Here is a 14,623-nt window from a genome sequence, read left to right as displayed (position 1 = left end):
TCCCTTTTGAAGAGTAGTGGGATCGAGGTCATTTGCCACGAAATATGTTTCAGATGATTCTTTCCACTGTATGTAGTCGATCATTCTAAAAGCACTAAACGGAAATACTAACGAGTTGCTGAAAATAAAAACACATTGACCTACATTAGGTTTTAAGCAAATACCCGTTGTGAAACAAAACAACATCCAATAAGGTTTTAGCAAAACTAACAGGAACCCCGTGTGACATTTAGTTTCGCAATGACGCTTCAAAGGTTTAGGACAAAAGCCGCTGAAGGAAGGTCAGTTATCCCTCCTCTGAATTGAGAAGTTCTCAACCAATCATTAATACCAGAACAACTCTTGCTCCTATAATGACTAGTCATCATTGATTTGGCCAAGAGATCATTAACTTACTTAACAATCTCCCGTAAGTGTGACCTGCCATTTTAGGCCCTAGAGGTCCGCCCCAAAAATCCAATCCGAAGGGAAAAGATCCGATTGGGGCAAAACCTAAAGCGACCCTATCCATTTCTAGAGTTCACTTGATCTTGACCAATTGCACAAAACCCATCCGAAGGGGGACGCTCAAAGGCGACCCGAGGGAGTACAGAATGATCTCACGGTGTGAACCAATGGCAGAGACCATAGGACGTGTTGACAGACACCCTTCACCCACTTACTATAAACTTTCTCTTTGTCCACCTTAATATTGACTCATGCAAACGCCATCCGAAGGGGGATGCTTCTAGGGTACCACAAGGCCAAGCATGAATCTCACGGTGTGAACATATAGGGAGAAATGTGAGTGGAATCATAGACATATCAGATACATCTCTTCCTCCCACTGAGTATTTTATAACCTAGGGAGTGAAAAAACACGGCTAAGGATTTTAACTAAGTGACTTTTAGGTTTTTCCAAGAGTAACTTTTATCTTGTATAGTTAAACAACTTTTGATCATCATCCATTAAACTCTTTAACGGAGTCTTAGATCAAATTGTTGCATGCTTATTGAAAATCTATCTAATTCACCTTATTGATAAATTAAGAACAAATTTAATTCCGTCAAAAAAATTGAAAATTGAAAATTGAAAATTGAATAAACATGATGTTTTTTATTTTTGAATTTTTTTTTATAAATGTTAATCTCATATTATTTCTTTTACCAATGTTTTCTGAAAACTAAACCAAAATTTTAAAACTTTTTATTTTTATTTTTTTAATAAGAAACATGAAAATCATAAATAAAATAAAGGTTATAGGGAGTAAACGGGTATATATATATTAAACTCAAATCGAGAATCTGTTAATTAATTAATTATTTTTTTTTCTTTTAAAAAGCAAAATAGTTAGTAAAGGTACCTCTCGTAATTATTCATTTTATTTATGGGGATGGTTTAATCAGCGGCGCAATATAGCCAGTCGGGGAAGAGTATCTCAAATTATGAGAAAAAATCAGATGAGGATTGCAGGCCAATTCGTTCATTTCTAGTTCAACGATCGTTCTCCTCCTTCATCGATTCTCGTCGTCCTCTTCTCAGACTGTCGGTAAGGTCCTCAATATCTCGATTTATCGATCTCTCTCAGTTCATTTTCAATAGAAATTGTTGAATCGATTTTTCCTTTCGTTTCTCCATTTCTTTTCAATTTTTCCTTTCTGTTTAGGACGATCGAATACGATATCTATAATAATCATATTTTTATGAATGAGATCTGCTTATTTCTTGCGTTGATTATCTATTGAATGAATTTAGGATCGTTTGCATTGATGTTGAACTTTTTCTGAAGTTGTTGAACTCGATTCTCATCCTTAAATATTCTGAATTGCGAAATTGCTCAGCTTAGCAGAAAACGTTTGGAATTATTGGTGTTTATTTGTTTTTTTATAAACTCATTTTGCTTGATTGATCGGCGAGTTATTTTGCTGTCTGTTTTATATTCTGATTGGTTGCTTAAAGCTAAGAGCTATTTAAGATGCTGTATATTCAGGTACCTTTTTGTGAAGCGTATGGAGTTTAGTTAATTCAGGGTCAATTTTTGGTGAAAGAGGTGCTTAAATGTGACGGTTTGATATTTCTCTTATAGAGCAGTTGGTTACCAGCTATGTTTACCGGTGTATTTATTAAATCAGTATTTTGTCTACTTATGTAAATTGATTGGTCTGTTTCTTTCTTGTTCTTAGCTTGGCAACCTGAGAAAGAAGAGATGTATCGAGTTCGAAAAATTCCATCATTGGTTGATCTTTGTGTTAACAAAGCTATAGATAATCTAAGGTTCCTTGGGGATGTTGGCGAAACTGATATACATCTTTTAGACCGTATTTTGCCACATTGTACAGTTGACCAATTAATGCATGTGGAGAAGAGTTCAGAAGTAAGATGGGTTGAATTTGCTTCTTGTTTTTGACTATCTAGTTTCGTTTTAATATATATGTTCAATTGAGTATGGACTTCTTACAGGGAAGAGATCTGACTCCAATAACTGATAAATTGTGGAAAAAATTCTATGAAAGACAGTTTGGTAAAGAAAGTACCACTACTGTAATCGAGAGGATGCGGCAAAAAAGAGTGGCATTTAGATGGATTCAATTGTATGAGGTAGCTCTCTTTTACTTTTCTTCTCATGCCATTTACTTTGAGATTTAAGTATTGATTGACGGTTAGCATGATAACTGATTCCTCTGAGAAATACCATTAAAATGAAGCTATCTATTTTCAGGCGAAGATGAAAGACATTGAAAAGAATGAGAGCAAAGCTGCAGATCGCATAAAACAAAGCTACCAAAAGGAAAATGCCCGTATGTTCTACATCATATTTGCATACTCTCTAATGGATTTCCTCATAATTTTAAATTTGACTAGCAATTAGCTAGAGCATGCTATGCATATTATCTGGAAATTGTTTTCCGCTCCCAACTGTCTAATATAAGATGTATACTATTGGTTCATCCATGAATAGATATTATTGATTTTTACATGTATATTAAGAAATAATTAGTGTTTCTTTTAATTCAAGTAGATATTTTCTTGACATGTGAGATTTTAAAGATTTCCATGAAAATTTTAGGAAAACAAAGTCGTCAAATACAAATTTGCAGTAAGGTTCCCCCTTCGAGCAATAAGAGAAGCTTTGGAGGTAAACTTGATTTAAATAGATTCTTACTCTGGCAAGGCTGCAGCTGATACCCTGCAAAGAAAAAAAATGTTTACTTGTTATTTTTCTCTTGATTGGTCATAGGAAGCGTATATGGCTACAATGTGGCGAACACTAAGAACAAGATACTGAAGAAGGCAAAGATAGAAGTGCTTCAGAGGTAAAACTGAGTGTGAAAATAATTTGCATATTATGATTATAAAAACGGTCGTACAATTTATAGCCTGTTGCTTACTTAGAGACCATGCCTAATATCTAATATGCCTCACAGAAAATTACGCATGCAAGCACCTAAAATTTGATCCATCTTGACTTAGAATCTGATAAATCGGCAGATCAATGGCTTTTTTCATCTATTTTAAAGTTTTTTTTTTACCAAATAATTCTTGAGCAGTAGCTTTTTGCTGGTTCTTGTAACTGGGTGATTCGTAATTTTATCATGGAAGAATGTCTGTCTATCCTTCATCATACCACCGGAGCCCAATCCAACAGAGAATGGTTCTTATAACGGGGTGATTCGTAATTTCATCATGGAAGAATGTCTGTCTATCCTTCATCATACCTCTGGAGCCCAATCTGACTAAATTTCTAGAATCAATAGCTCTCAGTTTATAAACTGTGCTTACCCGTCCATGCTTGAAGCAAAGCGCTGTTTCATAACTGTTCGATGAAAAGTTATCCAATTCTGACACCTCAGTATATTTGGTGCAGTCAAGAGATGAAAAATATAAAGGCATGGCGGAGAAATGCGGTGCAGAAGAGCTCCGAGTAAGTTGCAATTGTTTGTACTATCATTCTCAATGCCTTCGAAGCCTCCTATTCACAAATTCGATAATGACATTCACTTTGTCCCTATGATTTGCAGTATTCCTTCCACAAAGAAGCCAATGTTTTCTGGAAGGGAATCTGCTTCAACTTCGAAAAATACTTCCACTCAAATGGCCAAAAGATGGTAGCACATCCATTAGCTTTTTTTTCTTCTTCGTCTTTTTCTTAATAACTAAATGCAAGTATCTTTTCTCTTACTCAGCTCCAAGGCTGTATCTTATCTTCAATTTAGTTATTTCATGGTTTGATAATTGCTCCTTTCCCCTCCATCCCTGGACACTTCTGAAAAGCCATGTCCTGTGTATAACTTTATAATTCGTAGTTGCTTTCTCTTATAATGCAAGGTTGAGGTTGATTATTTTACATGAATTTTCTCCTTGAAGTATGCGGTATCGATTGGTAACCATTTCATTTTGTCTTTAATTTTTTAATATTAAACATATTTTCTCCTAATTTTTTACAATGATTTGTATCTTTCTTTAGCATAATTCTTAGTCAAATTTTAAAAATAAAAACAAATTTTTAAAAATTACTTTTTTTAATTGTCAAAATTTGTCTTGTTTTTTAAATCATTGATAAAAAAAGTAGATAACATTGAAGGAAATTTGAAGGTAGAAGTAGTGTTTATATATTTAATTTTGAAAAACAAAAAAACCAAAAACTAAGGTCCCAATTAGTAACCATTTCACTTTTTTACTTTTGGTTTTTCAAAATTAAGCTTATTTCCTTCATGTTTTTTTACAATGATTTGAAAACAAAATCAAGTTTTTGGAAGAAATTTGAAGGTGGAAGTAGTGCCTATAAGCTTAATTTGTAAAAACGAAAAATAAAAAATGAAATGGTTATAAAATAAGGTCTAAATGGTTACGAAACGGATCTAAATTAGCAAGTTATCTTGTTAACTTTGACCTATGTTATTTTAATGACGTGACGATCCAACTTCGCTCTTTGTTGGTCCTTTGTTGATTGGTGGTTTATTTTCTTAATTACTTTTTTTTTTTTAATTTCTTTGGTAGCATTGTAGTAGCCTTTATTTTCTTGCAACCATAGATTGTACCGTAGTTGTTTGAAAGTTTATCTTTCTTCTGATTATTTGTTATTCTTTTTTTCCCATCTACTTGTGAGAGTTTGTTTCCACTAAACATTGTTATCTTTTTCATTATATCAACGAGAGATTGTTTCTTGTTTCAAAAAAATGGTGTGCATGATCCGACGTGCCAATGTTCCAACAATAAAAGAGCTGCAATTAATCTTTGGTAGTGTAAATTATATTGTTGTATTCTTAATACAGAATAAGAACCCTCAAATTTAGACTAAAGTTTTATTCTTTTAGAATATAATGATATAATATTACAGACAAGAATTACCATTAGTAAATCGACATATTAATACATTAATACAAAATTCAACCGCTAGGTAAAATAAAAATTTCAATCAAGCTAAAAGGGTGGAACGCTTAAGGCTTAAAATCCTTGACATACCGACGCTTGACATATTAACGCTTGAGTTTTTAAAAAAGAAAGTTGGCTTTTGAGAATCTCATATTAGTTAAGTTGGGATATATACTCCTTTTTTTACTTCCTCGTTGGACCTTGGGTTTGGGTCCTAAGGGGTACCCATGTTTTAGAAGGAGTAGAGAGATAGACCAATGCAGGTATGGTGGAAATCTCACGTGTCGTTGTTGTTCGTCTGGTCAGACAGGCATGGGTGTATGTTTAATAAAAAAACTTCTTTTTTATTATTTTTTAATTTATTAAATTATTTATAAAAAAATTTCCTTCTTAAATGGAGTTGGTCTTCAGCCTTGGGTTTCGAGGCTTATAAACGGCACAACCCTCTTCCTCTCCTATGAAGCGTTTCTCAACCCTTCAGCGCTCTCAACCACTCCCTCTCCTCTATTGTTTCCATTTTTCGAGTAATCTAGTTTGAAGGTGTGAGTTTTGGTTGGTAACGGTGCATTTTCGATCGAGTTTTCTTTTTTTGAGCTATTTTATCCTAGGGACGATATGGCAGTGTCATTGATCTACTTACCCACTTGGGCAGAGCCGTGGAACGTATTAAAGAGAGCAAGATCCGCGACTCAGCCTGTAACGAACTTCTATTTTGCAGGTTCCATTCTCTGCCTGATCTTCGGTTCCTGACTGTTCGCTATTGTCCCATTTCACCATCAGAGTGTTGTTGTATCCAACATATACATGTGATCGAATTAATAAGAGAGATGTGGGTATGTTTTTGTTATTATATGTCATTGATATGGGTATATATAATAGATAATGTAAGAGAATATATACCATCATTTATATTACATAACTGACTGGGCAAGTCATCTATTTAATATAGTTTAGCATATAGTTGATATTATGTTAGTTTATCTTTCCAAATGTATACTAATTTAAGACAGATTCATCTGCCAATTCTATAATGGCCTTCACTAGCAACAACGACATTATGACATTTGACCTCAACCGTCCATTTCGGTTCGAAGGAGCGAACTTCAAACAGTGGAAGTAAAATATGTTATTTTTTCTTACCATCAAGAAAGTTGTTGACGCTTGTACCACGAATAAGCCAATCGTCCCGTTAGAAGATGCAACTGAACAACAGATAAATAAAGCTGCTGACTGGGAGGAGAAAGATTTTCTATGTAAGAACTTTATTTTAAATGGTTTGATTAATGATTTGTATGACTACTACAGCACAATAAAGATAACAAAAGAGGTCTGGGATGCCCTGCAAAAGAAGTACGATACCGAGGAGGTCGGGTCGAAGAAATATTCTATCAGCAGTTATCTCAAGTTCCCGATGATGGATGAAAAATCTGTGGAGGCTCATTCCCATGAATTACAGAAGACAACCTATGAGATAATAACTGAAGGTGTTTTCTAGACGAACAATTCAAGTTGCTGTTATTATTGATAAACTGCCTCCTTTGTGGAAGGATTTTAAGAACACGTTGAGGCATAAGACCAAGGAGTTTTCCTTGGAGAGTCTCATCACCGGACTAAGGATTAAAGAGAAAGCCCGGAAGCAGGACCAGTGGGAGGAGATGAACGCCGTACCTGGGAAATCTGCTTCTATCGTGGTAAAACCTGACAAAAAATCAAAGGGGATAAAGAGAAAAAGTCACAACCGTGGTTCCAGCAACTAGAACCAATAGAAAAAGCAGAACCCTCTTAAGGAGAAACGGGATAGTTCCTTTGCTTTAATTGTAACAAATCTAGATGTATGGCTAGGAACTGTAGGAATAGGCGTCGTCCTGTTGGTCAAGCGAACTTGATAGAAGAACCGTTAGTTGCCATGATCATAGAAGTAAATGTGATCGATGGTTCTGAAGGGTGGTGGATAGACACTGGCGCTACGTGCCATATTTGTCACGACCTTTAGTCTCTTTAAAACTTATACTGAAATTAGATAAGAATATTTTGTTAGAGGATCACCACTCTACGAAAGTTGTTGGAACCGACAAAGTGGAGTTGAAGTTTACCTCCGGTAAGACCGTCACGTTGAAGGACGTCCTGCACACTCCGGAGATAAGAAAGAACTTGGTCTCGGGCTATCTCCTCAACAAAGCTGGATTTAATCAAACCATAGAGGTAGATATATATAGACTCTTACAAAAAATAATGTATTCGTGAGGAAAGGATATGCAACTGAGGGAATGTCCAAATTAAATTTAGACCTTAATAAAATGAAATCTTCTGTGTATATGTTGTGCTCTATGAATGTTTGGCATGCTAGACCCTGTCATGTTAATATGAAATTAATTAGTAACATGATTAGGCTGGAAATGATACCTAAGTTATCTATGAATGAATTTGATAAATGCGAGTATTGTAGTCATACTAAAATTACTAAAACTCCGCATAAATCTGTACTTAGGATTTATCAGCCTCTAGATTCAATTCATTATGATTTACGTGAATTTGATGGCATCTTGACTCGGAACAGTAAAAGATATTTTATTACTTTTATTGATGACTGCTCTGGTTTTACTTTTATATATTTGCTGAAAAACAAAAGTGATGCGTTTGAAACCTTCAAATTTTTTATATCTGAAGTAGATAATCAATTTAATAGAAAGGTTAAAAGACTTCAAAGTGATAAGGGAACTAAGTACGACTCATACAGCTCTAATAAGTTCTTTAACTCACATGGAATAATACACGAAAAGACTGCACCCTACTCTCATGAAATGAACGAAAAAGTCAAAAGGAAATTTTTTTTTAGTTGAGCTATTAGTTGCTATTTTACTTGGTTCAAGAGTCGCATCTTATTGATAGGGTGAAATCATCCTTACCGTGTGTTATGTCCTAAATAGACTCTCAAAGTTTATAAACACAACTTCACCCTACGAAATCCTCAAGAATAAAAAACCAAACCTGTCATATTTTAGAACATGGTGTTGTCTAGCCTATTTAAGGATTCCAGACCCTAAAAGAAGAAAGTTAGCTAGTAAAGCCTATGAGTGCGTCTTTATAGATTATGCCATAAATAATAAAGCTTATAGGTTCTATGATCTAGTATACCAAGTTATCATTGAGTCAAATGATGTCAACTTCTTTGAGGATAGATTTCCTTTTAAATCAAGAAATAGTGGGGGCTCAAGATCCAGTAGTCTAACCCTAGTTAGAAATCCTACCTCTATAGAGGAAACCGACCCAGAACCTAGAAGAAGCAAAAGAGCTAGAACCGCTAAGGATTTTGGGTTGACTTCCAGACCTATAATGTAGAAGAAAATCCCAAAGATCTAAAAGCTGCCTTGTCCTCTGTAGATGCCAACTTATGAAAAGAAGCCATAAATGATGAGATGGATTCTCTTGAGTCAAATAGGACTTGACACTTAGTAGATCTACCTTTAGGTTGTAAGGCAATAGGGTGCAAATGGATCTTAAGGAAGAAACTTAGACCTGATGGAACAGTTGACAAGTTTAAAGCTAGGTTAGTGGCAAAGGATTTTAGACAAAGAGAAAACATAGGCTTCTTTGACACCTTCTCCCCTGTCACTAGAATTACCTCAATCTATGTCCTTTCTCTCTCGCTACCCTTTATAACCTCGTAGTACATCAGATGGATGTAAATACCGCCTTCCTTAACGGTGAACTTGAAGAAGAAATTTCTATGGAACAACCTGAGGGTTTTGTAGTCCATGGTTAAGAAAATAATGTCTGTAAATTAGATAAATCTCTCTATGGTTTGAAACAAGCTCCTAAGAAATGGCATGAAAAGTTTGATAACCTAATCCTATCTAAAGGTTTCAAGGTTAATGAAAATGACAAATGCATCTATCATAAGGTTGAAAATAATCTTTCCACTATATCGTGTCTATATGTAGATGATTTGTTAATTTTTGGGTCAAACTTGCATGTCATAAATGATGTGAAATCTACATTGAGTGCAAACTTCGACATGAAAGACTTCGGAGAAGCAAGTGTAATCTTAGGCATAAAAGTGACTAGGTCTAAAAAGAAAATTTCTTTGGATCAATCTCATTATGTAGAAAAAGTTCTAAAGAAATATGATTACTTTGAATGTAAACGAGCATGTACTCCTTATGACCCTAGTGTTATGTTGTTCAAGAACACTGGTGACAATATTAATCAATCTGAGTATGCAAGCATCATAGGCAGTCTTAGATGCGCTACTGACTGCACTAAGTCTGACATAGCTTATGCTGTAGGATTACTTTGTAGGTTTATAAGTAGACCTAGTAAAGAGCATTGGAACGATATAGAAAGGGTTATGAGGTACTTAAAGAAAATCCAAAACCTAGAATTACATTATCAGAAGTTTTCCGCTATCCTAGAAGGGTTTAGCGATGCTGACTGAAACTCCCTCTCGGATAATTCAAAGGCTACAAGTGACTATATCTTTAATATAGCAGGCGGAGCTGTCTCTTGGAAGTTCAAGAAATGAACTATTTTAGCCCACTCTACGATGGAGTAAAAAATGATAGCACTAGCAACAGCTAGTGAAGAAACAAATTGGCTTAGAAGTCTGCTATCAGAAATTCCCCTATAGGAAAAGTCGGTACCAACCATATTGATCCATTACGATAGTATTGCAGCAATTGCAAAAGTTCATAACTGTTATTACAACAAAAAGAAATGACAAATACGTCGTAAACACAATACCATTAGAGAGTTTCTCACTACTGGTGCAGTTAAAGTGGATCATATACGAACTGATGAAAATTTGGCAGATGCTTTGACGAAAGGACTGGCCAGAGAGAAGGTTTTCAGAACCTCAGAAAGGATGAGACTCATGCCTATAGAAAAATGAATCACTATGAAGAAAATCCAACCTGTAGATTGGAGATCCCAAGAAACAGGTTCAATGGATAATAACTGATCACAAATGATATATAATGAATCATGCTATAACAATCACAGAGTTTCATCCCTATGACTTAGAGTCTGAGCATGATATCCTGAAGCGTAAGAGAGGTTGAACTCAGTTCTTAATGAGATCTATACTTGATGTCAAGTGGGGTACCTAACTACAAGAGTACTCTAGATAGACTCACCTATGTGAATGTGAAAGTGGAGGTCGCTTCCTATAGAATTTTTTAGGCAAACTCTCTAGAGCGTTCACTAAACCGGGATACATGCTAGGCCTTAAAGCACGGGCTATCGAACTACACCCTATTGACACTGTGTGTGAGATGTTATTAGAGATAAAGTTCAAAATGAAGGGTTACTCTAGTATGTTCTAAATCATTTGCACTACGTAAAGGTTCAAATCATAAGACATGTTTGTCTACGCACAGGGTTTGGAAAATGGTTTTTTTATTGTTTTAAATTTTCAAGTGGGGGATTTTTGGTGAAATTTGAGTTTTTAAAAAAGAAAGTTGGCTTTTGAGAATCCCACATTGGTTAAGTTGAGGAATGCACTCTCCTTTTTCTTCTCCCACGTTGGACCTTGGGTTTGGGCCCCAAAGGGTACCCATGTTTTAAAGGGACCGAGGAGATAGACCAATGTGGGTACGGTGGAAATCTCACACTTGCACCGCTGCCGCCCCCTGTCCGGACAAATGTGGCAGGCGAGTGAATATAAAAAATAGTGTGAAAAAAAAAACAAATGAAAAATGTTTAATAAAAAAATTATCTTTATTTTATTATTATATATTTTATAATATATTTTTTAAATAAATAATTATTTATCAAAGAAATATCAACTTCTTAAATGGAGTATGGTCTTCAGCCATTGTCGCGTCGTTCCATGCGCACGTTCGGTGGCTTACCGCACTTCCCTCTCTGGCAGTTGGGTTTCGAGCCTTATAAAAGACACAACCCTTCAAGCGTTTCACATCAGATCATCTTTCATTCTTCCAACGCTCTCAATCACTCCCTCTCCTCTGTTTTTTTTTCGTTTTCCAAGCAATCCAGTTTGAAGGTGTGAGTTCCGGTCGGTAAAGGTGCATTTTCGATCGAGTTTTCTTTTTTAGGTTGTTTTATCCTGGGGACGACGTGGCAATGTCATTGATCTGCTTGCACACTTGGGCAAAGCCGCGACACGTCTTAAAGAGAACGAGATCCACGACTCAGCCTGTAACGAGTTTCTATTTTACAGGTTTCGTTCTTTGCCCAATCGTCGATTCCTGACCGTTTGTTGCTGTCCCATTTCACCGTCAAAGTGTTGTTGTATCCAACATATGCATGTGATTGAATTAATAAGAGAGATATGGGTATGTTTTTGTTATCAAATGTCATTGATATGGGTATATATAATAGATAATGTAAGAGAATATATATCATCATTTATATTACATAACTTACTGGGCAAGTCATCTATTTAATGTAGTTCAACATATAGTTGCTATTATGTTAGTTTATCTTTCCAAATATACACTAATTTTTATACAACATACCTTTACAAGTTTGTATTATTTCACTACAGGTTCTTTCAGCGTTCGTATTTGTTATGATGGTTATTTTAACGAAATTGATAACTATATGAATTATACAGTAGATGTCGTTTTGCATGAGCAAAGGTCATTTCAAGAATTAGAACAGACGTTACTTTCAAAGTTAGGCAATAGTTCTAATTTCATGAAATTAGAGATTTTTGCTTGTACTGGATCTAAAGAAGTTTTGAAGAAGGATTTGGATGTTAGGAATGACAAAGATGTTAATGAGTTTACCATGTAATATCTTCTGGGCTTGAACACCACATTTCTCTAATCGTGGAATCAATTGGCAGCATAGGTTATTGTCAAATTGTTCCTGGTTTACCATGTAATATCTTCTGGTTTTTTATTACTTTCTTGATTGAGTCTATGGTCGTGGTATACGCTAACCTAACCCATGGGTTATTATCAAATTGTTCCTCATATCCAATAGCTTAATGTGGTCGTTATCTACTTCAGTACTTTTTTTTTTCCCTATCAAAAAGTTAGACAAGAAATACAGTTTTTCCAACCTAATTTTGTCCTTGTTCTTAACACCTTTCTTTTTGTTGAACAACTTAGTGACAAAGGATCGTTTTATAGAATTTTCAAGATCAAAATACTTGTTTACAAACTTACCATTAAGTTTCTCCATGTCCTACGTAGGAAGTTCCCACAGTTTAACGTAATTTTTTTCAAAATCTCTTATCCCAAACTGAACTGTTTTCCCCTCAAAATTGAACTAGAGCTCATCTTTTCAATTTAACGTAATTAGGCTACACTGCCTCCTAATTATATGGTAAAGGAGTTGGCTAGAAAATTTGGTGATCTTTAGGTCTAAGAACTTCCCAAAAGGTGATACCCTAAATCTATCTAGGTGTTTAGAGGCCAGTTTTTCTTGAATGTGTGTAAGCACATTAAACCTACAATAGATGTTCAACTTCTGAACACTTGACCACTTATCATGCTTAAGCAGTAATGGTGCAGCCTACATTTATTTGAAATATACTTCAATATATCATATATTCAGGTACCCAAGTGGCACCGTTGTCGGGGATTGTGGTGACTAAGTATGCTAAAACTATTCTTATTGATCTTTGCATACCTTAACTTTTTGGAATATTGTACCTTGACTGCAAGAAAGGCGCAAGCGCTGTATGAGTGAAGGATGTTGGTTTTTATGTCTTAAAACTCGTGATTTGTAACCAATAAAACTTATTCTGAAAATTCAATACGTTGTTATTGAATAGATGTTTTGCTTATTATAAATCCAATAAACATAAAAGTCCCTCGACTATTACATGAATACTTGAACTTTATGTGGAGACATAAAAGTGGATCAGGTTCGAGTAAATAGTCAAAATGATCTATAGTATATAAATAAGGTTCGGTGTCTTATTCTGGTAACACTATTGGATGCGGCCTACTCTGTAATTGTTACAAAGAGTTGTAAAGTGCTACAAACGAAGTGATCTTAATTCGTACATGTTATGACATGAGTATTGGGATTGGTGTCCTAATTCTCCCAGAGTCTCGTTGTTTGTAATGATACACATTATTTGATGAATAAAATAAATGTTTTTTAATTCTGACATTTACTCATATCCAATAAACAAATCTCCTTGGTTATCTTATGTGAACTTAAGTATGTATATGTGATATACAAGTGGATCATGCCTTAAGTGATAACCTAAATAGGTATGTAGTATAAGGATTAAGGTGGGATACCTGATCCTGGTGACACTACAGATATGACCCGCTTTGTAGAGGTTTGCAAGTATGGTAAACTACTATAGATGGTAGATCCTGACCATTCATGTGGAGACGTGCAAGCGGGGGTGTCCTATACAAAGAGTTTGTATAAGACCTAGACCACGAGATGACTAGACTCTGTATATAACACCGTTGATACTAAAGACTTACATCTCACCTAAACGATCATAGATGACACGACCTCAATCCTGAGTGTTTTGGGAACTTCTACCTTTGAGGGTGGTCCTTTGATTAGTATGAGTGAGAGTGGCCAGATTGCCAACTCAAAATGCCTACCTTTTTGGGGACTTGTCTGACTTGAGAGCTGGGAACTCAATCCACAAAATAAAATTCACTTCTTTTCCGAAGCAGGGATAAGTAGAGAGATTGCTCCCTTAAGGGCTGATTCCGAGGCTTGCACATAGTGGCCACAACTTATCTTTGGAAGAGAGGACTCAGTCATAGTAGGACTATGACTTATGTTCATTAGAGGGATCAGTAGTACTTAAGGAGTTAGATGTAATTACAGGGGCATAACAGTTATTGGCCTAATTGTACTTACGAGCGATTTGTGAAGGGTTGTCACACTTCTGATTGGTTAAGATGGACACATAATATATCTGTGGTAAGAAGAGTTCAGCTATTGGTCTTTAGTGGAGTGCCTAGCAGTTAATAGATGGTGGATCACGTGACTAAAGAGTTTAGTCAGTTATTCACGTACCGGTGGAGCTTCAAGCTACAGGTCCATAAGGTCCCATTGGTAGCTCAATAGATTCAGTTGAGGATCAGTTCTTGGTGTTGATTTGAAATGTTCAAATTGACAAGAGGTATTTTGTTTATATATGATATGATCGGTATGATGTATGAGATACATCTAGTGGAGGATTTTGTTTGAATTTTCATCAAATTCAATTTTTCAATTAAACAATTAAACAATTTAGTTAATTAATATAATTTAATATCTAATATTAAATTATTTGATCACCATTCCACAAACATGAATCCCCATTCATGTAATTTTAAT

At 35.2% G+C, this 14,623-nt stretch overlaps 1 protein-coding gene across 4 annotated transcripts; it reads left to right on the top strand.

The window, feature by feature from the left end:
• Window positions 1-1,356: 1,356 nt before the first annotated feature.
• On the top strand, window positions 1,357-4,327 carry LOC120087691 (transcription elongation factor B polypeptide 3-like). 4 transcript variants are annotated; one of them, XM_039044551.1, is made up of 9 exons: window positions 1,359-1,529; window positions 1,971-2,030; window positions 2,164-2,354; window positions 2,441-2,578; window positions 2,700-2,778; window positions 3,048-3,116; window positions 3,219-3,294; window positions 3,846-3,902; window positions 4,000-4,327. In XM_039044551.1, exons 3-9 carry the CDS (start codon window positions 2,187-2,189, stop codon window positions 4,088-4,090), a joined length of 678 nt encoding a protein of 225 aa, XP_038900479.1. In that variant the 5' UTR covers window positions 1,359-1,529; window positions 1,971-2,030; window positions 2,164-2,186; the 3' UTR covers window positions 4,091-4,327. The 4 variants fall into 4 exon arrangements, with proteins under 4 accessions (XP_038900481.1, XP_038900480.1, XP_038900479.1 ...); XM_039044552.1 differs by lacking the exon at window positions 1,971-2,030 and having other exon boundaries at window positions 1,358-1,534; XM_039044550.1 differs by lacking the exon at window positions 1,971-2,030.
• The last annotated feature ends 10,296 nt before the right edge of the window (window positions 4,328-14,623 follow it).

This window comes from Benincasa hispida, chromosome 10, assembly GCF_009727055.1.
Source record: "Benincasa hispida cultivar B227 chromosome 10, ASM972705v1, whole genome shotgun sequence".
NCBI lineage: Eukaryota > Viridiplantae > Streptophyta > Magnoliopsida > Cucurbitales > Cucurbitaceae > Benincasa > Benincasa hispida.
The sequence above is the reverse complement of the archived record's forward strand: the minus strand, read 5'-3'. Positions and strand labels throughout refer to the sequence as shown.